This window comes from Chiloscyllium plagiosum, chromosome 29, assembly GCF_004010195.1.
Source record: "Chiloscyllium plagiosum isolate BGI_BamShark_2017 chromosome 29, ASM401019v2, whole genome shotgun sequence".
In the NCBI taxonomy this organism is placed as follows: Eukaryota; Metazoa; Chordata; class Chondrichthyes; order Orectolobiformes; family Hemiscylliidae; genus Chiloscyllium; species Chiloscyllium plagiosum.
The window spans coordinates 30,898,140-30,926,009 of record NC_057738.1 but is presented as its reverse complement, the minus strand read 5'-3'; the positions used below and the strand labels follow the sequence as shown (position 1 = coordinate 30,926,009).

At 40.6% G+C, this 27,870-nt stretch overlaps 1 protein-coding gene across 6 annotated transcripts in view; it reads left to right on the top strand.

Moving 5' to 3' along the window:
* Positions 1-27,870, top strand: part of mylk4b (myosin light chain kinase family, member 4b) — a 189,528-nt gene that overhangs the window by 105,608 nt on the left and 56,050 nt on the right. For 4 of the 6 annotated variants that reach the window (XM_043719393.1, XM_043719396.1, XM_043719395.1 and 1 more), the window contains exon 1: positions 21,561-22,634. The exons of the other annotated variants lie outside the window; for them this stretch is intronic. In XM_043719393.1, the coding sequence (XP_043575328.1) occupies positions 22,011-22,634 (624 nt within the window). In that variant the 5' untranslated portion in view covers positions 21,561-22,010. Of the gene's footprint in view, positions 1-21,560; positions 22,635-27,870 lie in introns of those variants that run through there. 6 annotated transcript variants of the gene reach the window in all.

The following is a 27,870-nucleotide window of genomic DNA, read 5'->3' as shown; positions in this document are numbered from 1 at the left end:
ACTAGTTTAGAAGAGTAAATGGAAACACCATATATTTTAATTGGGTCAATATTTGTGCTATCATAGTGGAGAAAGGAATGCCATAAAACAGTGTGAAATGTTTATCTCCGAATAACCATCAGTAGTCATTTTTTAGGCTGTCATGTTCTATTCCACTAGTGGCTGAGGGTGATGTCAAGTTAATTGCTTACACTCAAATAAAAGCAAAAACCGCAGATGCTGGAAATCTGAAAGAAAAACAGAAAATGTTGGAGAAACTTAGCATGCCTGGCAGTATCGATGGAGAGAGAAACAGAGCTAAAGTTTTGAGTCTAATATATTTCTTCAGAACTGAAGACATTCTTAGTTCTGAAGAAGTGTCAGACAGGACTTGAAACATTAACTCCCTTTCTCTCTCCACAGACATTGCCAAACCTGTCGGGTTTCTGCACATTTTCTGTTTTCGTGACTGATTACACTCATTTGGAAGCAGGCACAGCACATCGTCTCCAGCTGCCATTAAGTTTAGGTTAACCAGCAGCACAATAAAAATGATAACTGTGTTCCATTGGTTTGTAGATCCTAATGCCTTTAATGTGAGTGTTGGCCAATGGGTTAATAAGAAAGAAGGATGTCCATTTGTACAACAAGTTTTGCAATACTAAGATGTTCCACAGTGGTTCACAACCAATTAAGTGCTTTTGAAATGTTGTAATGCAGGAAAGATCTTCATGCAATTGACTTTCTAATCAAGTGGTTCCTCTTCATGTTCACCAGTATCATCTTTTTCCTCCAGTTGTTATTGTAAGAGTACTGTAATTTGAGCAAAATGTGCCTCTGCAAATGTTATGTTTCTTTGAGACTAAATTTGGCTTGAACAAATTAGAATAGTATTTGAATATTTCACTGTAAATTACAATTGGATGTGTACCTCTCATTCTGCCTCTTAGTGTTCAGCATACTTGGCCTTTAATTATTCTAATGGGAAACATTAGCAATGGTCTTCAAGTAGTGCAGACCAGGCTGGGGGTGGGTTGGGGGGGTGGTGGTGCGATACTTAGTTACTTTGAACATTCTTACAGCTGACAAAACATATTGATGCCAGCATCAAACAATTCAAACAATGATGCTGAAAAGAAAAGGTGAGCCCAGGCTGCTTCCAAATAATGACTACACTAGTGAAATATCAGCCTCCTCACACATCATGGATGAGTTTGTCTAACACCTGCTGTTTGCCGGCTACTGATGATAACATTTGAGAGTAGGATTTCGAAACATTTTCCAATCAATCTGTTCAGAGATGTCATTACACACCTCTGGAGCAAGTGGGTTTTGAACCCAGGTCTTCCCAGCTCAGAGGGAGGAACACAACCTCTGAAGCACAGGAATCCCGTTGAGTGAATTGTATGGGTTAGTGATGAACATTCTGGACCTGTATTAATGGCATGACATGAGATTCTTTTGACAACAAGGAACTGGAATAAGCTCAAATATATACAATGCTTTTCATGTTCTCACAAAGTGCTTTATCGCCAGTGAATTACTACTGAAACACTGGTAAAAAACATGTAAAGCTTGAATCCATAACCTTTTCACTTAAGGTGAGCTAGCTGCCAACTGGTCCAAATTTGACAAGTACCTTTGATCTTCCTGGAAGAAGTATCATGAAAAATAAAAGGCAAATGATGAAATTGCTTAAAAAATAGAAATTTAAAACTACATTCACAAACAAAGACCAAAAAGCAAGAGGTGGTAGAAAGACATTATTGAAATATTTGGCTAGTTTCTACTTTAGAATTGGATTTGAAATGGCTATATCAGTTGAACAGGATCAGTATTACTGAAATAAAACTGATGCTGGCAATTGAAATTTTTAACTTTATATATCTAGCCAGTGAACGGTGAAAATTTGGAGTATTAAGCATTCAAAGGGTTCACTGCGTGTCAAAATATTTATGAGCAGAAAGACATTTGTGTTCACCTCCAGTTGTGAACATGTTTAAAGCTCATTAGGAACTTGGAGTTTAACATGGATTATCATAACTATGTTATGACAATATATGATGCAATTTATTTCAGACACACTTCACAAGTTGACCCACTTCCCTGCAGCTCCTGCCCCTGTATATGTGAATGAACTACAGCCTTCAATTGTACATCCCATTCCTTGTCTCAGCTGAATGCTGCGCAATGATACTTCTTCTGAGGCGCTCACCACAGTAACATATCCACCATTTTCACCTCTGTACTACCAATCCTCACAAAACTACTCTATATCCCTGAACACTTGCCCCAGTCCATCATCCCTCAGGCATGCCGTTTCCCACCATTCCCAAAATGTCAACTTCTCTCTACCATTGCCTAGCTTGCTCCCATGACTGCATATTGGGATTGCAATCCCAATCTGACCCTTACCCCCAGCATTTCATTTCTTAACCCGTAGATCTACTATATATCTACCTCTATTGCCATTGTAATATATTCCCAATGGTGTGCAACATGGGTCAGTCCATTCCCACTTGCACACCAGCATGTCCTTCTGCCATTTAGGCATCAATATACACCCGAGACCTTCCAATATCCTCTCACAATCCCTGATTGACCAAACACATGAGGCCACCAAATCTGTGCCCCTCTGTCCTCAATGTGAGAGCTGTCTTTTGCTGTCTTCATACACTTTTCCCATGTTACATCTCAAGCCACTAGCACTGCATCAAGCTCTCCCCACTACCTGCTATCATTATTATCCACACCCTGTTTCTTCAACACCTCATGATCATTTGTGATCCTATGAACCTCGTCCCCATTGAACACCCTCTTGGTCTTTTAGCACCACATGGATCCACTGAACTCTGTTCAAACTCAGATAAAAAATGCCACTTAGAAGCCAAAATTCCTGCTCCTGCATCATAAATAGTACAGGCTCTGAACATGAACTGAAACAACAAGTTTGAGGCAATAAATTTTACATAGGTGAATAATTACATCTATTAAAAACATAATTATCTTTATAATTAGCAGAATAGAAATGAAATGCTTTTCTTAGGAATGTCTACCGAAGAAATTGCTAGAAAATGCAGTCTGTGCAAGAAATTTCCGATCATGGTCATAGAGTTATAGAGATGTAGAGCATGGAAACAGACCCTTCAGTCCAACTCATCCATGCCAATCCAATATTCTAAACTAATCTAGTCCCATTTCAAACACTTGGTGTAGGAAAGTTGCATTTAATTGGCATGTTACTTTTCTTCATACCAATTCAGACATTCTAAATAAAGGATGAAAGTTACGAAAAAAACTGTTAAATTAGTTTTGAGTTCCATTGCAGGGTGCTGTATTGGTGCAATGTATGGTTTACTTCCTAAACCAAGTTGACTCCTGTACAAATGTAATGAAACTTTCTTCTCTGATTAATCTTATTTGGACTCAGGTTGCATTTACCCTGTAACTGAAGCATCAGTATGAAGTCAATTGTTTCACACCAATGCTACTGATGGAGTGCAAATCTGCCCTAAGCTATTTGTTTAATAACACGGTGTGATTCCAGTTACCATATTAGCCATAGCAGGGTCAACCCTACAGGAACATATTTTTAATAAATATTTTAACGTGAATGATGCTCAGTATAATTGCCTTGTGACTCTAGTAGCCAAATGAGCAATTCGCATCAATTTCAGGACTTCTTTGGTACAAGCTGCTTGGTTACATGTCTTATATCTCAGACTTTACTTCAAGACTAAATTTCTTATGATAGAAAGGCATAATTCTGCAGCTGTCATGAATAGTGTGAGTGTGTACACATTAGTTGTCTTCCATGAAGAGCATTTTATTTATAGAATCCCTTTCATTAGAACATGTCAACACAATCTGTTTTTGTGCGTACATCATTTTGAGTTCTACAAAACCCCTTGTTTAAATAATGTATGCTCTATGCGTGTTGTATGCCCTTGAGATCATGTAGCCATTGCCGAGATAACGATAGATTACATAATGTGAAAAATGAGAGACCAGTTTTGTGCATCATGGAAATAGAGGTCTATAATTGTCATTGAATAACAGGTGCTAGGGTAAAGAGAGTGGTGAAAACTCACCAAGAGACAGCCTTTTGATAATTTCCATTGTGATTTGCAAGTTATCAATATGTTGCAGACTTACTAGTGTCACTGTCACTGTCACTTTTTGCCACCTAATAATATTGTTTAGATCAAAATACAGCCAAATTCCATTACTGTATTTCCAAAATAAGCATCAGTAATGTGTACTGCCCTCTTTGCTATTAATAGTCATTCAACATTAGGGTAATTCAAATATCTGCACTCCAAAGCCATCAACATTTGGAAAATGTAGTTTAAAATGTTTAGGCTCTTTCGCAAAACATATCCACATCCTATTTTCTCCTATCACTGCATTCTTTATACCAAATTAATTTTTGAATGGATCAAATTCAATATCAGTGCAGCTGTTGCTTAGCATTGGAACTCAGAAATATAGGACTGCCGAGCAGTAATAAACCTTTCAGCCTTTCAAGTTTTCTGCCATTCAGTAAATTCATTGCTGATCTGACTGAGGTCTCAAATCCACATTCTTATCTCCCCCATTATACTTGACTGCCTTGTTTATCAAAATTCTATGCAACTTAGTCTTAAGTAAATACAATGACCCAGCCTCCCCTATGTTCTATGGAAAAGAGTTCTTAACAAATCCCATTAGGGTCTTATATGATTTATTAAGATCACCTTTCATTTTCCTAAACTCAACTGAGTACAGGCACGGCCTATTTATTTCTTATTTCCTCATGGGATAATCTATCCTATTTCCTCATAGAATAATGTCCTCATCTCAGGAATGTGTGGAGTGAACCTTCTATAACTTGCTTCTAATGCAGTTATAATCTTTCTTAAATAAGGAGACTAAAATTGTGCTGAGTATTCCAAATGTGATCTTACAAAGCCTGTGGAAAGCTGTATACAACTTTCCTGCATTTATATTCCATTTCCTTTGCAGTAAATTCCAATATTGTATTTGTTTTCCTAACAGCTTGCTGTACAATTGCACAAGAATCCTTCTCTGCCAGGATCTGTGAAAGGTGTAATTGACAGAGAACTTGACCTTGCGGGTACTGCATGCTAACTCAAAGATGTGCTATACCAATAGGGACTCCACTCACACAATACCCAGCTCATGTCCAACCATACCCAGCATATGAAAACATCCAAAATTGGAGTTTAGATCATTGGCCCTTGAACATGACTGATCTGACTTTGATTTCATGCACTATCATCTCCAAATCCCTCTGCAGTTCAGTGTTCTACAATCTCTTACTATTTAAAAAGTGTCTGCATTTCTATTCTTCAAGTTGGACAGGTTTACAGATTACACTACATCTGCCAAATTTTTGCCCACTCATTCAACTGTTTAATATTGTTTTGCACATTTTCTAGCTCCTCTTGATAGCTTACTTTCTTTTCCTAGTTATCAAAGTGTCTTTGGTAAATTTAGCTACGTAGATTTTTGATAAATAACATTATGGCGGCAGAGTAGAAGGAGTTGTGATGGTGCAGACAGAAAAGTGGATTTGAGTCCAGAATGAAATCAAGCATACCTTTTGGTCCCTATTTCTAGGTTATTGATATAGATTGTAAATGGTTGAGGCCCGTACTGGGTTAGCCATTCTTTAAGTGAAAAGAAAGAATGAGGTTGTAACATCTATTTCCAAAGTGCCTGATTTTTCAGCTTTAAATGCTTAATTATGCCTTAAAAATCATATCCACAGCATATGCAAATTCTTCCAGAGCCATTTTGCTGAGGTTCATTAGCATGTGCACAAGGAACATTTGCAAATATAGGGACAATCTCGGTTATCTGAACATCAATTATCCAAACTTTAGATTATCCAAACAAGAACTCAAGGTCCTGTAAAAACGTTGCCCGAACAATCAGTTATCTGAACAAAATACTCCCTGCCCATCTCATTTTGGTAATCGAGGTTGTTCTGTAGACAGTTTGTGATGTTAATCAACACCTAATGCCAATTTGAATGTCAAGGTTGCCAATTTGAATCTCCATGTTTCAGCTGAAGGCATCTTTTAAATGTATACAGCTTTGTTCAGCTTCAGGAACATTCTCCATCAGCACTATTTAAAGGGATTGACAACCTGCATTTCTGCTTACTGATTGATTGATTTCTCTTGGCTCTTGTTGTGCTTGTGGAAGTACTTGGTGGTTTCCAGAATTATCTAAAGTTGCTGAAGTATAGATGGAGTATAAAAATGTAATGTAGGACTTTGCCCCGAATCAAAGAATTCTGCACACACATTGTACTCCCAGATATGGATGGACTGGTAATATCCCTTTGGACTAGAGCATGAATGAGAGACTGAATGGGACAACACAGCAGTTCAAGTTGCTGAAGGTGAGAGGGCAGGGTCAGTAAGGCACTTTCTATGAGTCCATGACTTCCAAGGGTCAAGTCTCCTGGCTGATCCTCAGTGAGGTGCAGAGTGTGAGATGTTTACACTGCAGTTTGGGTATCCTCATTGAAACCTGCTATCTGCTGCTGGGAGAACTACAGCTTCAGAACAGGAAGAAGATAGCATTGATAACAACTGTGAATTTGACTGTGACTAGGGACATTTATCCAACTAGCTCCTTCTAAGATGAAACAGTCAATATTTGCAACATCTCCATGATGGCTGTCCATTTATTTTCAGAGAGAAGTTGCTATGTAGCCTTGCATGCTGGCAATATATGCTTCTGGACTTGGAAGGCCCAACTGAGGACTGAAAGATTTTGGCATGGGCTAGATAGAGAGTGTGGTGCTGGAAAAGCACAGCAGGTCAGGCAGCATCTGAGGAGCAGGAGAATTGATGTTTCAGGCATAAGACCTTCGTCAGGAATGGCCAAACATCGATTCTCCTCGGATGCTGCCTGACCTGCTGCGCTTTTCCAGCAACACACTCTCGACTCTGGTCTCTAGCATCTACAGTCCTCACTTTCTCCATGAGCTAGGTAGCTACTGGTGAGGATTTTGACTGTGAATTGAAAACTGCTCAGCTTTCACTTGGAGGTGTGAAAGTTGCCATTGTCTTACAGGTTGACAGGTTACACTCTTAGTGGGAAGAATTGACTAGTGGTGGGTTTAACTGAGAATCATTTTGTCTCAGGTGTGGGTGAAGTTGAGAAGGCTGGATTTTCATGGCAACTCTGGTCGACACAGAAATTGAATCCGTTATATTGATGTTTCACAAACCAACAGTCCAGACAACTGAGCTAACCAACTCTCTACTTGGTGACATAATAAGCTGGAAGAGGATTTCCAAGATACTTAAGGAAACTTTCTGTAACAGTGGGTAAACACTTCATCAACATTCAAGCCACATTTTGGGCAAAGAATCTTAAAGGACTTCACTTATAGAGGGTAAATGGTGTGCTACCCCATCTTACTGGATACTTTGCAGAATTTGCCTGGGGAAGGAGGAGTTCTTGCCAGAGGTCCAGCTTGATCTGAAAGAAGAATGGGAGGAGGAGATGAGGCCAGACACAGCAGTACCAGGTGCTGTAGGAGAGATGGACAAGAGGGAGAGGAAACCTCCTTTAGTTCTGAGGCTGTAGCTTAATGGAGGATCAGTCCTTCTGGAGGATCTCCTCCATCAGGACCTCCAGTGCAGCTTCAGAGAATATGTCTCTCAGTCCCTGAGCCACCTCAGGTTGTGCTGCTGTGAGGTAGCCCGACAAACTTATGCCTTCAGTGGAAGAGGATGTATGGAGCATCCATTTGCAGCTCCAAGAACAGTGCTCAAGTGCTAAATTGGTAAGTTCTTCAAGCAAATTCAAACTTATGGAAATCAGAAATTACAACCAAAATTTGAAACTAAAACAAGACTTTCAAACAGGCATGTCTTATTAGCACAGTATTTATTTCATTCTTTCTCTTTTTCTCTCTCTCCTCATGATAACCCTGTTCTAGTGCAAAAGTATATGAACTTGTTTTCAGGACAGTAGAATACATCAGACTTCAAGTCTGATTGAAAAATATTTCATGACATGATCTGAAATACAATACAGTCCATGACATTCAGTAAATGAGCAATGAAATATTCTACAAATCATACAAACTTTGCATCTCAAGACATGTTCCAGAGATATTACCATTTCACTTCAACCACTTGCCTTTTAAACTGACCAAGCTGTGATTCTTACTACTTTTTTGCTGAACCCTTGCAGTGTGAGATGACAGAGGCTTCACAAGAGTTGTTCTTGGTTTGGCAAGGACGAAAGTGAATTTGCTGTCACTGCCATATCAAACCTAGCGTATCATCCACAGACTCTATTCCTTCAAGTTAAACTAAATCAAAAGGGAAGAGCTACTTGTAAGCCTAATGATCCTGTAGGAGCCACTGTTTTTGGTCTCACCAAACATAATGGCCCAGAAGTTAATGTATCTGGGTTTCACTTGAAAGCACTGTGAATCCAATCTGTATCGTTTCTTTTCGAATCATATGATTTTCCCATTGCAAATTTGTGGAAATGGTAATTGATAAGTCAGTGGGTACCTGGGATCTCCTGAATGTTGAATGGCTTATCTTCCTAATTGAGGAAATTTAAGGATAGAAAGAGAAAGTGAGGAAATGTCAGGGAAGGAACTAAAGTGAATTAGCACCAACTTAGACCCAGAAAGTGAAATAAAGTGAGGGAAAGAAAGATTGGATTCAGTGAGAAAGAAAAGAGAATCAGTAAATTAATATAGATATATAAAAAAAAACCTAGATATAATTTATCATGCACAACTAAAGCTGCATGAATTCAATTGGACCTCTTTTGTGGCCAGAGAAATTTATTTTCATGACCAGACCATAAATCGTGGCATTAACAGGAGCCTTGCAACATCAATAAACAGCCTAAATATATCTTTTTTTTCAACACAAATTCAGCAATATATTGAAACTAAAGGGGCGAATGATGGTGAGACCCCAGTTTTGGAAACTCAGTAGTGAAAATCTAATAGAAGCAATTCACAACTCATGATTTATTGTCCTTGACATAATGTAGAGTGCCTATTTTGTTGGTGTGCTAATAAAGTTCAGGGTTGTGAATTTGCCAAGTAAATTCTGGTCCTACAAAAATCTAATCACTACCTCAGCCTTTCTCTCTGGCTCTGTTAAGATCTTAACTACTCACACAACACAAACCCCATGCAGGCATGGGAGTTAAAATGACACCCTGCATGTAGATGTGCTTCAGCAAATATTACAGTACATCTCCTTAGTTGCAGAATCCTGTAGTTCTTTCAGAGGCCAAAGGCATTGGAATCTGCAGCTTGTGTTCTCATCACTTGCAGAGCTGCTGTGATTGTCAGTAACATAGGGTAACCCTAATTCTCCAGAAACCACCTGTCTCTTTCTCTCTCTCTCTCTCCCCTCAATAGACAAGAGATTGGAATTCCTGAACAGAAATGCGTCATGGCAACTGCTTGCAAAATTTGCCATTCACATGCAGATCCATTTAGATCAGTTGGCAAGCTATTTGGAGATGGCATTCCTTTTCTGCTTAGAAACTTCAAAGGGTTAACTGTGAGAATCGCAATGCGAATGCCACCAGTTTCAGTCTGAACTTTGGGAGAGCCAGCAGTATGATTAAAGAGTGCGATCCTATCATGTTCCCACTTTCTGTAATCCTGAATTGGATGAATTCCCAGCTGTCCAGAAGGTGATACAAGTGACCTGACAGATGCATGTTCAGACAGCACCCTGGATTATGTTCCAGAGGACCCCTGTGTCTGTTTAACAGCCATCGGCAGGACTACTAAAGCAAGTGATCTTGGTTGCAATTTGTCTCTCACTTTTGTTGTGAGACTTACTGTTCCTTTGTTAAACTTCTCATTCATCTCTTGGTAAGATTTGAGCGGATACCTAAAGGCTTTTGTTCAGTGCATGACCAGGTTTCAATTGTTTAATTTCTTGCCTGAACAATGGGGAAATCCAAACACCCTCCACCCAGCTGGAACCAGGTACAATGAGAGTTAAAATCCAAACAGTAGGCTCAACCCCCTCCCACCCCTGAATCATTTCAACACTGCTATCTATTTAAGCAATTGAGATGGCAGCTTAACTTATGTTGGAGCCTCCAAAAATAAATCTAAATTAAGGCTCTTTGATCTCATGAACACCCCAGTGTCGGCAAAGAATCTCTGGTCAACTTGCTGATTGACAACAATAACTTGCATTTATACGGCACCTTTAACCGACTAAAACATCCCAAGGCACTTCAGAGAAGCGTTATAAAACAAAGTATGTCACAGAACCACTCGAAATGTTAACTTAGATGATCAAAGAAATAGGTTTTAGCATTGTTCTAACAGAGGAAGGCACAATAGCAAGACAGAGAGGAGTAGGGAGGAAGTTCTGAAGGTCTCGAGCAATTTAAGACACGGTCACCAACAGGTAAAATAAATGGAAACCATCTAAAGTCAAGGATGCATAAGAGGCCAGAACTAAAGACGAGAAATGCTTCACAAAAACATTATAACACTAAAGGTTATACCCCAGGTCATATAGGGAAGTTTAAGGAAAGATGGCCAAACTTCGGCAGACAGGTAATTCTTAAAGTGTGTCTTAAACAAAGAGAAAGAGGTAGAGTGGCAGGAAAAGTGGCTCAGGGAAGGAATTCTAAAACCTATTACCCAGGGACTTGTTACACTCAGCAATGTTGGAATGATGAACATTTTGGATGCATGAGAGGCTAGAATTGAAAAAAACATAGAATTCAGGGTACACAAACATGCCCACTAATTCATTTTTTAAAGTTCTTGCATGTTTTATTTAAATATATGTCTGCCACAATTTATTTTGTACAGCTTACAGCCACAAAAGTGTTGAAATGTAGGTAATTGACTTATGCACAGTCATCTTAGAGACTTTCAGGTTACTGATTGCTTGCTCAATCTTGTGCCTTAGTGGGAATATTGGTCTTGACTGGAAGAGATTACAAAGTTGTGAAGCTGGAAGAAATTTGAACATAGAGCTGAACATTTTAAATTCAAAGCAATTAGATGCCAGAGTACTTGAGTGAGAATAGTGCTGAAAGGTGAATGGAACATGGTGTAAGAAAGTATTGGGGCAGCAGAGTTTTCATTAAGTTGAAGTTTACAGAAAATATAAAGTGAGTGGTCAAGCAGGGCAATAATGGAACAGTTATGTGAGAAGCACAGGTATGGGTTTTTGCAGATGGTGTACGGATGGATGACTTTACAGAGTTGGAAACACATAGTTGGTCTTGTTTTGATGGAGACAAAAATGTTCAGTGATATAGTTTCCAATATGTCAACACGTTAAACATATACCACACATACTCAGGTGCGTATTGAGACAGATATCTGGAAGTTTATTACCATTGAATTATGTGAATTAATATATTTCAGATTTATACATATAGTCCAGGCATTGTATGTACTTCTATTATGATTACCTCATACACCTAGCTGAATGGCTGACTAACTGACTACATGGTACCTTCCAGCCAACTGAACTAACAGCCCACACTGCTGGTCATGCAACCCAGAATGGGGAAAGACTGTTTCAACACAACATTTATTTTATTACTGCTGCAGTAGCTTAATGTGTGCTAAATGTTTTGCCTCAGTTACTTTACAACAAATCACTGACCTACAGAGTGGTTCATAGTACTTGAACTATTTTGGAATATACTTGAAAAGTGCCTTTATTCCCAGGCACTTAGTAAATTGTTATGCTTTATTAATTGTTTAACTATCATATCAAACATCTTAATGCAATAATGGCTCTAGTAGGATTATAGGTAAACAGTAACAATGTTACATGCTACCTAGAAAATAAAACAATATCTCTCATATTTTTCCATTATAATCCACTATTTTTCTGATTTACTTATGTCCAGACTATACCTGTCAGTCCATTTGGTCCTAATTATCTCCAGATAGTGTCACGGTGGTCTCTTTTCCTTTTTGGCAATCACATAATTTTCAAATGAGCTCCATGCTTGTTCAAATTGAATTAATTGACCTTTCTGCTTCAATGTTAATCTCTGTAGATTAATGATATCCAGAACTGAATGAAGCCACTGTTCTTTGGTTTGTGAAATCCAGACAATAACTGAAAGCCTAGTGACAAAGAGTTCAGTATCCAATTGCACATTGACTTGAAACACCAGCCAGTTTGCACACCTCAGAGTCACAAGGTAGAAGATACTTCACCACATCCAACACCTCCAGACATTAACAACGAATATTCAAACATTCTGAAAGCAGATGGAAAAATGCAACCACTTGACCCTGCATTAAATTGTAGGGCAGAAAATCCTGAATCATTATAGGGCATGTGGGGAGAGATGTGAACAAAGGCTTTTGTTGTATAAGTTTGACTTTTTTTTGGGGCAGCTAACATTGTTATTAAAACAGGTTGACCTTCAAATTGCATTCAGTTTCTTTGGTAATCTGCTATACCAAAGGATATTTGTAACTGATTTTTTGAAATCATTTAAAAGCATACATAATCAGTTGTTACCAAATTTAGGCTTGTGTAACTTAACTTGAGCTTCAGGCTTAGTTCTGACTTTAAGTGACATTGATCCAACAGTACATCTTCAGAGTAATCTGTGAACGAAGAATTTCTTTAAGCATTATGCTTTAAGCAAGATTAAAAGATATTTTACTTCACAGCTATTGCTCAAAGTTATGTAAGTAAAATACAGTGAGACAGTTATTAGCTAACATACAGAACTAACTATTCAAAGCAAGTAAGGATTAAAGTTATGTGTGGAGGTGAAAGCTCGATCAGTCTCCCTATCATTACAAGGGTTTTGCCCTCAAGATCCTCCATCTGAATGGTAAGATTTGAAACGTGAAGTCAGATTCAGCATATGAGATGGTTTAGGTAGTTGAATAGTTGGAGGTTGTTTCCTCATATGCACTTAAAAAAAAACAAATCCTGGGAATGAGTGAAAGCTCCTCTGTTTCACTATAATAGTACTGCAGGCTGTAGCTCTTGCTGCAGTACAGCACCTGGATACCATCCTCTGTCTCCTGGTTGAGAAATAGTGGTTAGTTTCAAGATTACTTTCTCATCATGTTCAGATGATTCTCCTCATAATGACTGTTTCCAGCCAAGTTTATCATGATCAAACAAAATGCTGCAAATGGTCATTTTGATGAATCATTGTTTAACAAAGCAAAGTCAGTTGCATTGGAATTACTTGCAATGATCCCCCATTTAGTTTTGCTTTTGAATCTTCACACACATCTTGCGAGTTCAAGGGACAATTCTTGAATTATTCAATGATATTTTGTGATTGATTCTTATGATAACAAGCCTGAATGTCTTCAATTAGTTACCATTGAATTCACAAGAGATTTCATGTGTCTTTGAGGGTTCTTTTCATAAACTCCTTGTGTCCATTTTAAAGGCATATTAGCTGTCTTTGCAACATATGTAATATTATGAATACACATCTGTGACAATCAGGTTTTCCAGAGATTATTCCTACCAAGCTGGTATGGGTCTTCCAATATGCTTGCAGCTTAGGGTAAAGTGAAAGTCCTATTATATTAGAACTACATTAGAAGTTAGCCAAAGGCCTCTTAATGGGCCACTGGGCCTTAAAGGCTGACCCAAGATATTCAAAAAGTACCTCTACCCAGTCATGATCTTCAAGATTTAAGAAATACTGGAGAGTTGATGGAAGAAGAGGCCATTGTAAGGGACTCTCGCTCTGTTTTGTACATTTGGGACCATCCCAGTCTTACCCCAAACCTATGGATGTCAGACATTCAGGAGTGGCAGGAACAAGAATGTAAAGTACAAAATGGGCAATTAACCCAGAGTATGCTCACCCTGCCAGTAGAAACCGTGGCTAGCAGCATTACCAGCAGTGACAAGAGAGGAAAATCGGGTTACAGAGAGAGGCCACACTGTTCAATGTCATCTCTTTTTCTATAACTTCGAAATGGGAGTGCAGAGAAACATCTAACTGCAGATTTCACTCATTTAACAGGAAAATATAGTTTTTAGATTAGATCAGATCCCCTAGAGTATGGAAACAGGCCATTCGGCCTAACACATCCACACTGACCCTCCAAACAGCAACCCACCCAAACCCATTCCCCTGCCCTACATTTACCCCTGACTAATGCAGCTAACACCATTGGCAATTTAGCATGGGCAATTCACCTAAACTGCACAGCTTTGGATTGTGGGAGGAAACCCACGCAGAATGTGCAAACCCCATGCAGATAGTCACCCAAGGCAGGAATCGAACCCAGGTCCCTGGCACAGTGAGGCAACAGTGCTAACCACTGAGCCAGTGTAACTAATAAATTCAGCAACACATTGCATCCTTGGTAGTTAATCTTAGGGACTGCCAACAGATCAAGAGACAATCTTAGGATTTTATCTGTGCACTCAAATCTTACATTCTTTGTGATGGTCTACATTTTTTGCATATGTTAAACAATATGGAACATAAAAAATCCTGTTCTTTCTACATATCATTTAGAAATGACACTACCATGAACTTTAACACATTTATTTAGTTTTCCAACTCAGAAAAATATTTCCTTGATTCATTCCCACCCTGTGTAATTGCCTCCATATGATCTGTGCAGCACCTGCCTTATTAGTAAATCTGAGTTAATGATTGTTTTTTTTAAATGCTGGGGGATCCCTTTAAATATGATCTATGAAGTAGGATTTTCTTACAGAGAAGAGATTTACTGCTGATTGACCTCTATACAAACTGGTTGCTGTGGCAACATGCACTTTAATGTGCACGTTGTAGTCAAGTTATGGATCGCAATAGTAGAGGCTCCAACCTTGTTCCCATCATGTGGCCAACCAGGAATCTTTCCTCGTCTCACTGCCCTTTGTGTATTTTGGAAGGGTTTGCAGATTGATACTCAACATGTGTGGCCACGTTACAAATATCCCCCTGGAGTGGGACTTTCACCCAGAGTTTCTGGCTCCAGGACAGGGACAATACCCACATTGTGACAAGACCTCCCACTAAAAGCTCTCCAACCTCTACAGAACTATAAGACCCATATATCTAGGAGTCACACATTGTGTCACCTTCACAATTGTGCATAGAGATGTCACACATACTCCAAAGGTGTTATAAGACTATGAAATCAAAAATTGTAATTGGTTCAGGTGACCAGTTAAAAATTGTTGATCATATATTCAATTCACTAAACATACTGAATACCACAGAACATAGAAATTAGGAAGCATTCAAATATTTCAGTGTTCACCCAATATGTTGCAATTATATGGTATACTTAATGTAGTGAGCTGTGACTTATGAGCAGCAGAATATATATCTGCATGCAACAATTTAAGACCCCCAAAACAAATCTAAACTTGGAGTGACTTCTGCATTCAATAGACCCCAACCTATGAAAGGGGAAATAAACTATATTCACTTAATTTGTTTTGTTCATGATGTTCTGTTGTAGAAGGCAGTTAGTACGAGATAAGTTATCTGGCATCATGAGACCAGCTCCATCCATCATGCTATAATGGGCTTATCCTGGAAGGAGCTAACCAGTGTTTAATCAGAGTTTAACTAGTTAAACACTTGTTATGCCAAGCTAGTTGTGTACCAGTAGCTAACAGTAACATGGACTTACTCTTATCTCAAGCTGATGTCTCATAAGAGAGTATCATTTTTCTCAGATGTAATGTAAGTATTAAGTACTATGTAATCTTCTTCTTTGGCAGTCTCTCAGGGTTGAGGATGACTTGTTTCCACTCCGAGGGCTGTGGGTACTATGGCTGTGGTTGAATAGAGGAGAAAGTGAGGTCTGCACTCTGCTACAGGTGGGGAAGGTGGTGTTTGAGGGGCAGGGTGGGTAAGTACTCTGGTTTCTGTGCATTCTTTCCACTGCAGTCGGTAGGTTTGTAGTAGAGTTTCAACTTTGATCTCCAGCATCTGCAGACCTCACTTTCTCCTCTGTGGTTGAATAGACAAATTCTGGTGCTGCACACTCTGCTACAGGTGGGGAAGGTGGTGTTTGAGGGGCAGGGTGGGTAAGTGCTCTGGTTTCTGTGCATTCTTTCCACTGCTTGTTGGATGGAGCTGGTCTCATGATGCCAGATAACTTATCTCGTACTAACTACCTTCTACAATAGAACAATATGAATTAAGTGAATATAGTTTACTTCCCCTTTCAAAGGTCGGGGTCTATTGAACGCAGAAGTCACTCCAAGTCTAGAATTGTTTTTGGCGGTCTTAAATTGTCTCATGCAGATATATATTTTGCTGCTCGTAAGTCACAGCTCACTACATTAAGTATACTATACAATTGCAACATATTGGCCACATAATGGGAACAAGGTTGGAGCCTCTACCATTGCTATGTGCTTGGCCTCTATGTGCTCCACTTAGTAATACTCACAGCAGTTGGTGCCTTTGCGGACGCTTCTTCTCCAGTTTGCATGTTCAAGGGCAAGCAATTCTTGTGTGTGGGTGTGGATGTTACATCTGTTTAGAGAGATTTCCAGGGTCACTTATAGCATTTCCTCTGCCCTCCTAGTAATCACTTACCATTGAGGAACTTGTAGTAGAGCACATGTTTAGGGAGTCTTGTGTTGTGCATGCAGACAATGTGGCCCACCCATTGTAGCTGCTGAGCCCGATACTGGTGATATTTGTCTTGGAAAGGACTCTTAGCTTGGTATGCCTATCCTGTCAGCAGATATGCAGGACTTCCTTAAAACAGCGCTGGTGATAACACTTTGGGATTTGACGTGTCTGTTGCATTCAGGAGGGTGAGGACCATGAACTGCTGCATAAACTGTGAGTTTAGTGCAGAGTTTGAGGCTGTGGATTTTTATCACTCTGTTCCTCAGAAGTGTGATGGCCTATGTAACAAAACTTTACTGTTTATCAAGTTTGAGCCTATTCACATGATGTGGGTTTCATTGATAGCATTTACTGCCCATTCTAGCTGCCGTTGAAAAGGTGGTAGTGAGGTGCCTGCTTGAGCTACTACAGTCCATATACAGAGGAACCTCGAATATTTGGCATTCAATTATCCGAAGATTGGATTATCCAAGAATGCAAGGTCCCGATGCTCGGCTAAACTATGTTATCCGGCTTTCGATTAACCGAACAAAATACTCCCTGCCTGTGTCCTTCGGATAATCGAGGTTCCTCTGTACATTATAGACCCATGATACCTTTCAGGAGGGAATTCCAAGATTTTAACACAGAGGCGCAAAAGGAGTGACAATATTTTTCCAAGTCACACTAAAGGAAGGATTGGGGACCTCAGGGAGGGTGCAAAACAGATTTACAGGGATGTTGCCGAGATTGGAGTGTATTAACTATAAAGAGAGGTTGGACAAAATTGGATTGTTTTTGCTACAGTGTCGGAGGCTGAAGGGCGACCTGCCAGAAGTACAGCAACTGTTTTACGCGCTGGCATCTATGGGACTAGAAGTATGCAAGTGATCAAATATTCCAGATAATCAAGAGGTACACATAAGTGCAGTAAACCCTGAACAAGCAAAGGTTCCAGAAACCAACATCCCCCCAAAAACATCTCTGTAAAAACATCAATTTACTTCCTAAAATCAATGTAAAAACATGCAGTAAGTAATAGAAATGTAAAGCAGAGGGTATACACATCACTGTCAGTCATACTTTAAAATTGAATATAGTTTTTGCTGGTTTGTCAAGAGTGTTGGTTGAGAAGGTGCCAGTTAAAACAAAGTTTACAATATATAAATGTTAGGCATGGATAGGGTGGATAGTTGGAGTCTTTATTCCAGGATGGAAATGCCAAATACCAGGTGGCAAAGGTTTAAGGCGAGAGTGGCTAAAGTGAAAGGAAATATGCGAGAAACATTTTTACACAGAGGGTGGTAGATTTCTGAACCATGCTGCCCCGGAAAGTAATTAAAACAGATATGATAGCAAAGTTTACAAGGGATTTAGACAGACACATGTACAGTCAGGGGATAAAGGGATAGGAACACCTGCAGGCAGGTGGGATTAGTTTCAAATGGCATCATTGTTGTGCAGACGTGGTGTCCCAAAGAGTCTGTTCCTGTGCTGCATTGTTCTATGTTCTATGCTCTAAATCACGATGCTGAGTAGTTGGTGGGGAACTTGCAGGTGGTGGTCTTCCCATGTATCTAGTTGGAAGTGATTGTGGGTTTGAAAGGAGCTGCCAAAGGAATCTTGGAGAATTTCTTCAGTGTGTCTTGCATATAGTACACACTGCTGCTACTGAGTGGATGGTCTGAATGTTTGCTGATGTTCTGTGAAAAATTTTATATGGGCATCCTTCCCCATGTGGCATCAGTAACAGATAAGTATGTCAGTAAGAATTGGTGGCAGTGAATCTATTCAAGGCATCTCAGATAGTTCTGGTGAACATGACCACAATATAAAGCATGCTCTGTGCAATTGATGGGCATCAATGGTGTGTGTTCGATTATGAAAAATGTTAGTGAAAGAACTGAAAGGGACAGTTTGTTGATGTGAGTTTAAAATTATATTGGGAACAACAGAAAAATGCTTCACAAAAGATTTAATTACAGAAATAATAGAAATTTACAGTTAAATTGAGACATACAAGGACTTGACAGAATAGATGCAGAAAGATTGCTTCCTTTGTATAGAGTCGAGGACAAGAGGTATAATCACATATTTAAGACAGAAATAAGCAGGAATTCTCTGTCTGACAGTGCTGTAAGTCTGTGGAATTCCTTACATAGAAGGCTGTGGAGGCTGTGCCATTAAGTATATTCAAGACTGAGATAGATAGAATTTAAGTCATGAATTTAAATAATGAATCAAGGGCATTGGGGGAAAGGTAGGAAAGTGAAGTTGAGGATTTTCAAGTCACTCAGGATCTCATTCAATGATGAATCAGGCTTGACGAGCTAAATGGCCAACTTCTGCTTCCACGTCTTGTGGTCTTACATATTGAAATATTATTCACCCTGTTAGACATTTCAGCTGTTTTCACAGAGTTAACATTTCAGGTCAATGCTAAGTCTTATGCAACACTGAGTTTATGTTCAGATCTAATTTCCTCTGAGTTGCAGCCTAGGATGAAATTCAAGTGTCTGTGGGTGATCTTTGAATGAGGCTTTCTGCATTGCCAAATTATAGCTGGCCAGAAAAGGATGTTTATAAGTCATGATGATACCGACTTTACAACATGCAGCCAGGGCCATGCAAAATGAACAGATATTCAGATGCCAGTCGCTGGAGACTCAGTAAGTGGCAAAAACTTCCCTTGTGTTGCACCAACATCAACTTCAGGAAAAACTACTGAGAGAGAGTTAGGGAAAGGAAATAATTGGTTGGTTTTCTCAAATAGCATTATTTCAATGCTGGAATTAACTGTGTTGATAAAGATGTTAAAATAAAGCCAAAGACATTGTAATTCATAATCATAATTAATATTTCCAACAGCTTGAGAGTCACCAACTGGATAATATGGATTCATGGTCATTTAAGGTCAGAAGAACCAAATGCAAATTGAGGTAATTTTATTTTATACAGTGGGTTGTTGTAAGCGAGAATGAACACTGAAAGAGCAGTAGAAACAGATTCAACAGTAGCATTCAAAAACAAATCGTATAAATACTTGAAAGCAGAAAACCAAGGAAAAGTAGTAGAGGCTAACTGGATTGCTGCTTCAAACAGGCAATGCAGGTAAACCATGCTGAATAGCCATCCTCTTTGCTGCATCATTTTATGACTGGGGAAAAGCAGGAAGGCTTGAGGGAGAGGAGGAAAAAATAAATAAACTGTTTTCCATTTAAGCAAAACTTGCAAATCCACGATGGAAGATGAACAAAAGCTGTGGTCAGATTTTATGTTGAGGTGGTGGTCCTGCCTTCCTGGCTAAAAGGTCAGGAATAAATTCCTCCTCGGCTTGATCATTAACCTACTCATTGGCTCAGGGCAAGACCTCTGTCCCAAGGGATGGCATTTCTCTAGTTCCAACAGTGCTATGTGGAGTCGTTGCCACTAGAATGACTGGCAGTACCCGCTGAAGAGGCTGAACCTTGTGAGGGTGCTGGAGGACGAGTTTGAGTAAGACAATCAGGTTGGTGAGGTGGGAGCACCTGTGCGGGGACTATTATGTGTGAGCTTCTGTTATACGCAGCACAACCAAACAAGGGAAATCTTTCACAGTCTTCAGACAGGCTGCCAGATGAGCCCTCTTATGTGGACACTCTCCTCCACATGAAATACCAGTGGCCCTGGGAAAGGCCCGAAGTGGCCATTAATTAGCCACTCTGGGGCTTCAGTTGGTCCAAGGACTGGTAGACGCCCAATGTCTTCCCTGCCTCTGAGTTAATGCCAGCACTGCTTCCAGAGCACCCAACTTTATGGCTTCCTCCAAATTCCAGCCTGTTCTGAGGTCACAGGGAGGGGGGGAAGAGACATCTTTGAAATGGGGAAGTGGACAGCAAGAAAGGGAGAAGGAATGAGGAAATTGATGGAAATAAAATGGGAGCTAAGGGAAGGAACAACAGAGAGAAGGCTGAAATCCAGAGGAGGGAAAGAATTGGAAATTGGGAGTGGTGATTTTGAGGGAGGAGAAGAGACAGCATTTTGGAATGGAGGAAGAACAAGGTTTCCAGCATTAATTGAGGAGGAGTCTTGGCAAGACCTTCCAGAGAGGGGAGAGGCTGAAATACTAAACTCGCGCAGGGAAGAGTAGAAATGGAAAGTTAGCTTAATTAGATTGACAAAAGCAAAAAATCCCGCCGTGGATCCATTAGCAATCGGGGAATGCAGCTCATTAGGAATTGGGAGTGTTATCCCATTATCTATGACTCTATAACACAGAATATCATCGTTGTTTGTGGGATCTTGCTATGCACCAATTAGCTCATCCTTTTCCCAAGATCGCAACCAAGGTCACACTTCAGACAAACCCCAGGATGTCCTTGCATTTTTTCAAAATCAATGACTTAGTGACTTTTGGCTGAAGAATAATGACCAGGATCTTCAGTTGAAATTTCTTGCTGTTCCTTGAACAGTACCTTCGAACGATTTAACCCCCCGAGATGGCAATTCCCACAGCAGACCACACTGAACACTCAGCTAAGGCCAGATGTAAAATCCCCTAGAATTGAGGCTGGAACCTGATTTTTAAACCATTGAACAACTCTGCCTTTCGTTGACATATGTTCATGCCAAGTACATGCTAAAAACTCTAACAATTAGTTTATTTCGAATTTTAAAATCGAGCACCTCTGTGTCTATGTAAGCCTCGCTTTCAAAGTCATTCTAAATCCGGCCGAAATAACTCTTCTGTCTTCACCAGTACCAAAACTATTGAATGCCTATATGGACGCACGTGAAGTCAAAATATTGCAGAGAAAACCGAACAATCCGATTTTTCAAAGGAGAAATGACATTGTGCATCACTCTGCCATTGTACTGAGCAAAGGTGCAGTGGAAATGGCTTTGCATTCTGAAGTATCTCAAATGTCAAGCAAGATGCGCATTGCCAAATGCCACCAAGTACCCAAATAGCTTCCTTCATTTCAGTGCTAACGTCACAGGATAAAGTGCATTTGGGGGTGGGGGACTAATGGGAATTTCAATGTCAGTTTGCGACTGCTAAATGCGGCCATTGTGTGCGTTCAAAAAATACATCAAGGAACAAAGGAAGGCGAGTGAGCAGAAAGGATCGCGAGCGGTCACCCGTCAGGCTGTGGCCTCAGTTATATTTGTCTGAACGCCTGTTGGAATCATTTGCAGGCACTTGAATGCCAACGAGTTTTGCTGTGTGGTTGGAAACATTTGAAAGTCTGCGGTGCAGGCATTAAGGCACAGACAGACATTTCCAAGGCTGCACAGTAGAAACTCACAGGGAGTCTTCCTGGAGCAAAGGAATAACATAACCCCGAAGGATTTTTGTCGTTGCTGTAGGCTGGTGAAAACTGACATCCTTTTGACCTGATTGGAAGGTGCTCTGCTCCTCTCGGCAGTGAATTCGCTTCAGTTGTCACACACGGGTCGCGATGAACACGCCGCCGAGGAAGAACTCAAGCACGTTGGTGCACTCTTTGGCCAAAGTGTTTGACTCCAATGCCATGCAGAACCAAGGGCCTCCAGTCATCACGGGGCCCTCCACCAGGCTGTCGGAGAGCACTCGGGCTACCTCCGGGGATGCTCTCAGTGTGATGGACATTAAACTCGAGTCGTTAAGCCAAACGGTGGAGAAACTCCTCGGCTTCCAGGAGAAGGTCGTCCAGAAGTTGGACGGCATCACTCAAGACGTTGACAAGATTGGACGGAAGGTGGAAATGCTGACCGCCGACAGAGGGGAGGCTGTGGCAAAGGTTAGCATCCCCCGTGAAGGCGAACACAAAAGTGCGAGTGTTCCCGCCGACCTTTCCGATCTGTTGTCCAAGTTGACCCAGAGCTCCAGGGAACAGACCAAGAAGATGGACGGAATCGAGAGCATGCTGGTCGGAGTACAGCAAGTCATCAACTACATCGGAGAGACCTTGAAAAATTCCAGAATCGCTGAGTTTATTCTCAAAGGCCAATTCGCGTCAAGGGGGAGAGGCGGTGATCCGCAGCGACCCTTCAGAAAGGGAATCGCCTCACAAAAGTTGGCATTAAGAAGGAAAAGAGAGAAGGTAACTTTGTACACACCTGCAGCAATATTAAACGCACCGTCCAACCACTTATTTCCAATCCTACTGTTTGCGCTCCAAAAAAGCTCATACTTATTGTAAGGCAGGCCTCAGTGCCTGACATGTTAGGTGCTAATGCCTTGGGGTTTTTTTAAACATCCCTTACTAGGGGGTTATAGGTGCTATGTCTTTCAGTGGGATTTTGGCCACAAGGCTTTGGTACAAAGTTAAAAATCGCACAACACCAGGTTTAATTGGAAGCACACTAGCTTTCGGAGCGCTGAACCACCTGATGAAGGAGCAGCGCTCCGACAGCTAGTGCTTCCAATTAAACCTGTTGGACTATAACCTGGTGTTGTGTGATTTTTAACTTTGTACACCCCAGTCCAACACCGGCGTCTCCGAATTTCGATTTTAGTACTAATTGCTGATTTCACAATTCCAACTTGTCTGAATCGAGGCACTGAAGTAAGACAGCGATACGTTTGCTCTCAAAAGCGGATCAAAATTAATGTTTGTAGAGCAAATGGCAGTGGAGTGTTTAAAGATGACACGGGGCAACATGGCTCCTACTTCAAGAGAAAGGACGTGTGGGCTCTTCGATGTAGCATTGGAGTTACTGATGAAGGCGGTCCAGATTGAGGCTTTGAGGGATGCCCAGTACTGGTTTTGAGGTGAAAGAGTCCACTTCATCCTCCAAAACCCTCCCATCCCTCTCCTTGCTGCTCTGTATCTCCGTCTATAGTGAGAATCATCTATGGACTAGCTCATTGAGTACATCAAATTCAGAAGCATTAAAACATTTGCCTTTTTCAATGTGCATGATCATTATTTGATTTATTAATTTGGAGCAATGCTCCATAAATTGGTCCCACATCAAAATCACCAAAAAAAAACTGCAGATGCTGGAAACCTGAAACAAAAACAGCAATTACTGGAGAAATTCAGCAGGTCTGGCAGCATCTGTGGACAGAAAGCAGAGTTAACATTTGGTCACTGGACTTGAAACCACCTGCGAAATTTCCCCAGCTATTTCTGTTCCTATTCCAAAGTCACCCATGTTGCTTCCATCATGTTTTTTCCATTGCTGCCAATAGCTATAAATAGAGAGATTTAATCTTTTGAAACTTACTGCTCAAAGAAGTGTTGGGTTTGTGACTTTTGTTGTGCTTTATTGGTCTGTATTTTGAATAATTTTCGACTTGTGAGTTGTTTTTAGTTGTCAGCTGCACATTTCACTTGTAGCAAACCAAGTAGTTACCATGGGAACTCTTTCAACTATGTTTATCTACATTTCAAAAGACCAGGCAGAAAACACCAGGGTGTGTGTGTGTGTGGGGGGGGGGTCATGGGAGCAAAGGCCTGGGTATTTAGATCGGAGATGAAGAATGGGAAGATGTGTGGAAGGAGCTCTCTTCTACGACTTCCAGAAGAACACAAAATCCAACTGAAGGTTATCTACCAAAACATGCCACACCTCACAGACTGCACCAAAGAATGACTGCTGAGATCTATAGTAATATCACACACACACACCATGGTAGCAGGGGTCAGCTGCTCAACCACACAGCTTCTTCCTTGTCTTTCCAGTTTGGTAACGTGCCTGTTATTTTGGTTGCCCTGGAGCCTCCTCCCGCCGCCACCCCCACCGTGTATCTCAATCCTGGCTCCATCTCGGCTGGCGGTGTCAGAAGGTGAGTGAGGACCTCATGGGAGCCCGGACCCGTCAGTGGAGATGAGAGACCCGTGTAGCGTGACCGTCCCCCAGCTCGGAGCTGGCGCAGACACGGAAGCGATGCTGACCATAGCTGCAGATAAGGAGCACATCGCCAGGAGCCCGGGGGGAAAATGTCACACAGCGGCGGAGCAGGGAGGGTAGAGTCTATGGAGAGGGAAAGGTGAACTCTTGAAGCAGTTTCAGTTTTCAGTAATGTCAATTCAATGTTAATTTATTCATGATTTTAATATTTATTCTGTAGTCCAAGATTGTGCCGGAACGTGGTTACATTATCTATTTTTCACTGCTCCTAGGTACAGGTGACAATATATTAAATAAATAAACTCCAGACCTGTTTTGTGTCCAGCTGTCATAAGCATCAATCGACACAAGGTACAAATAACATCTTCCACATGTTTATTTTAGCTTCATAGCCCATTGACCATGGAGTTCCCATCAGAGAGATTGTCAACTGAAATCAGTGAGATCATCTGGACGGTTTTCCGAACTGATCAGACTCTTTCAATGTGGAAACGTTACCCATCGTTGCTAAATATTTTCGACATCCATCACCGTTGATAACTCTGTTTTTATGTGTCTTAAGGCCTTGGGGTAGCCCTTGAACTGTCAGCTTTTGGAGCACTTTGCTTCTGTGAATTTGCTTGACTTTTCTTAGATTCATGCTGTGAAACTCATTTTGATAATAGCAGGGTCCTTGATAACTTCTTAATCAACTGATTCCTAACACCATCACTAAGGGTCTTTGTGCTCACTGCTGGTGAAATTTAATCTACAGCAGTGGGAGGCTGTGCCAAGTACTGGATTAGTGGTGCCGGAAAAGCACAGCAGTTCAGGCAGCATCCAAGGAGCTTTGAAATCGACGTTTCGGGCAAAAGCCGTTCATCATGCTGTGCCAAGTATCCAGCCTAATATGTTTCACAGGGTTTGCTGGTGTCTGATCAAAGAGTGGGGGCAGGGAATGAGAGGGAGAGCGGAAGATTTGACATCTTTGCCTCCTGTGCTCTCAGAAGTTTCTCTCCTGACCAGATCATACCATTCTTACATTTGTTCTCCCCATTGTCATGTCCACTCTAGCTCCCCCAATATTCTGCCTATTCCCCGCCACCCACACACACACCCCACCCCCAACCTTATTGGGGCCTGCTTGCCTGGCTTCAGCAAGATTCCAGACTTACCTTGAAAACTTGGAATAATGAGAGTTGATTGATTTCATTTACACATACTAAATTCTTACAGGAAACCACAGTAGAAAAGCTGCTTCCCCTGCCTGGGTGGTATAGAACTAGAGAATTGAGTCTCAGAATGAGGAACAGGTCATTTAGGACTGAGATGAGGAGGCACTGAGTGGGTGATGAATCTCTGGAATTCTCTGCCCAGAGGCTGTGGAGGCTTAGTCACTGAGTAGGTCCAACACTGATATTAATAGATTTCTACATATTAAAAACATCAAAAGATAAATAGATAGTGGATGTAGGTTTGCTCGCTGAACTGGAAAGTTGGTTTTTAGACGTTTCATCAGCGTACTAGGTAACATCTTCAGTGAGCCTCCGAATGAAATACTTGAGTTAGTAATGTCATTTCCCGTGGTGACACCAAGGAAACTCAAACATATAAATAGAAAGCGGGCTACACCACCAGTGCTTTATCCGGAGGCAAACCTACATCAGCGAGCAAACCTACATCCAGAACCTCAACCTCAGCTACAAATCTTCTCATAACCCACTATAAATAGATAGTACAGCTAAAATGGTTTTAAAGTAGAAGCTCATCCGTGATCTTATTACTTAGTAGAGATAGCTCAAAAGGCTGAATGGCTGACTCCTACCCCTGCTACTTATGTTCTGATATTTGTATATTCTCCTTAGTTTAACTTAGGGTCATTCATGGATGTATTATTTAAACTGCAGTAGCAGTTTTTGCTGTAGTATTTGTACAATGCCTATATTATAACAACAGACCAACATTATTGTCTTTTTTTAATTGACGTTACATTACAAGAACAGATCATGAAAGAGCAAGCTGCTGCTCCCTTGCCAAGTCTCCATCTTGGATAAGAGCCAGCTTTGGAACTTTGCACCTGTGCATCCTGATCTCTTGTATTAGTTCCCGTAAGTGTATGTGTTCATTGTCAAATGTGAGATATTGACTGTTGCATTTGACAAGAACAGAAGAGTGTGAACCCAGCAGAACCGAAATGTGGATTTCTTGGCCTCTGTATTTTACAGCATTCTCACAAAGTGAGTCTCCTTGTTGTCATCATAGAATTCTCAATGGACATTAGAAGGAAGCCTTCCGTAGCATTCCCAGGATAAAAACCTTTGTGAATATACCTTGGTGGTATAAAAATAATCCACAGAATAATGAAGCAACAAACATTAACTTTAACATATTCAATCTAAAAGCAGAAGCTCAGTAACATTTGGTTTAATCCACAGTCAACAGACCAAAAATGCTATATTAAAATTAATCTTTCCTTTTACAGGGGCACTTTGTTCCCTCTAACCATCTTTGGCCCAATTTACAGAGGCACTCCTACCCTTCCTGAATTCACAAGAACACTACCTGTCTCTCACCATCTCCCACCAACTTAACAGGAAACTACCTCTTCAACCACTTCCTGTTGATAGTCTCTCAATCAGTCTCCTCAAAAAATGCGAGGCTTTGTGTTCTTACTACAATTCTTGCCCCTTAATTCCTGCTTTGTTCCTCATTTCAAGTTAGTTATTTTCACCTACTCCTTTTCCTCACTCATTCCTTTCCCTTTCAGCCCCCTCTTCCAGTTTCTACATGCATTGTTCACCTCTTACTCAGTTACCAATACCTACAGACAGCCTTCACCCCATTTCATCTCTTGATCTCAGGTTATATTGGCATGTTTTATCTCTTCCGTCATTCCTTCCCTGTTTACTTGCAACTTTCACTCCGCCTCTTCCTCTCAAGTTTCCACTGCTGTGCTCCTTCCCTATTATTCCATGTGCTGATCCAATCACTGTCGCTCTGGAGTTGAATTGCAGATGCAGGGAAGACTGCTCACAATAGTTCATGATCTGGGAAAGGAAAACAGTATAGCCACTTCTGATTCCTGCCCAGTACAGCAAGATGATTGCCAAAAAGAGTATGATCACCACTTGATCAAAGTGCTGAGATGTCAACTCTCACCTAAATGTATCCCAGTCTTGATCAATGACAGCTGAAGGACGAAAATTGCTAAGAGAGAAAATAAAAAACACAATTTTGTTTTATTATTTTGCAACAAATTTGCTCCAAATCTGTTATTGAGGAGATTAGTTCAATGGAAACTCCTGAAAACAAACTCTAGTCAAAGAGCTTTAAATATTCCATTTCTTTTACATCCAATGAAAGAAAGTGAACATTTGTTTTTAATTAAAGGAGTATTGCTTCATTAACATTAGGTGGTTAAATGAAGGAGATGGCTTTGAACCAGAAACCAACTCCAGTCTATTCCTTCTTAAAGTATATTAACTAACGATTAGAGAGAAT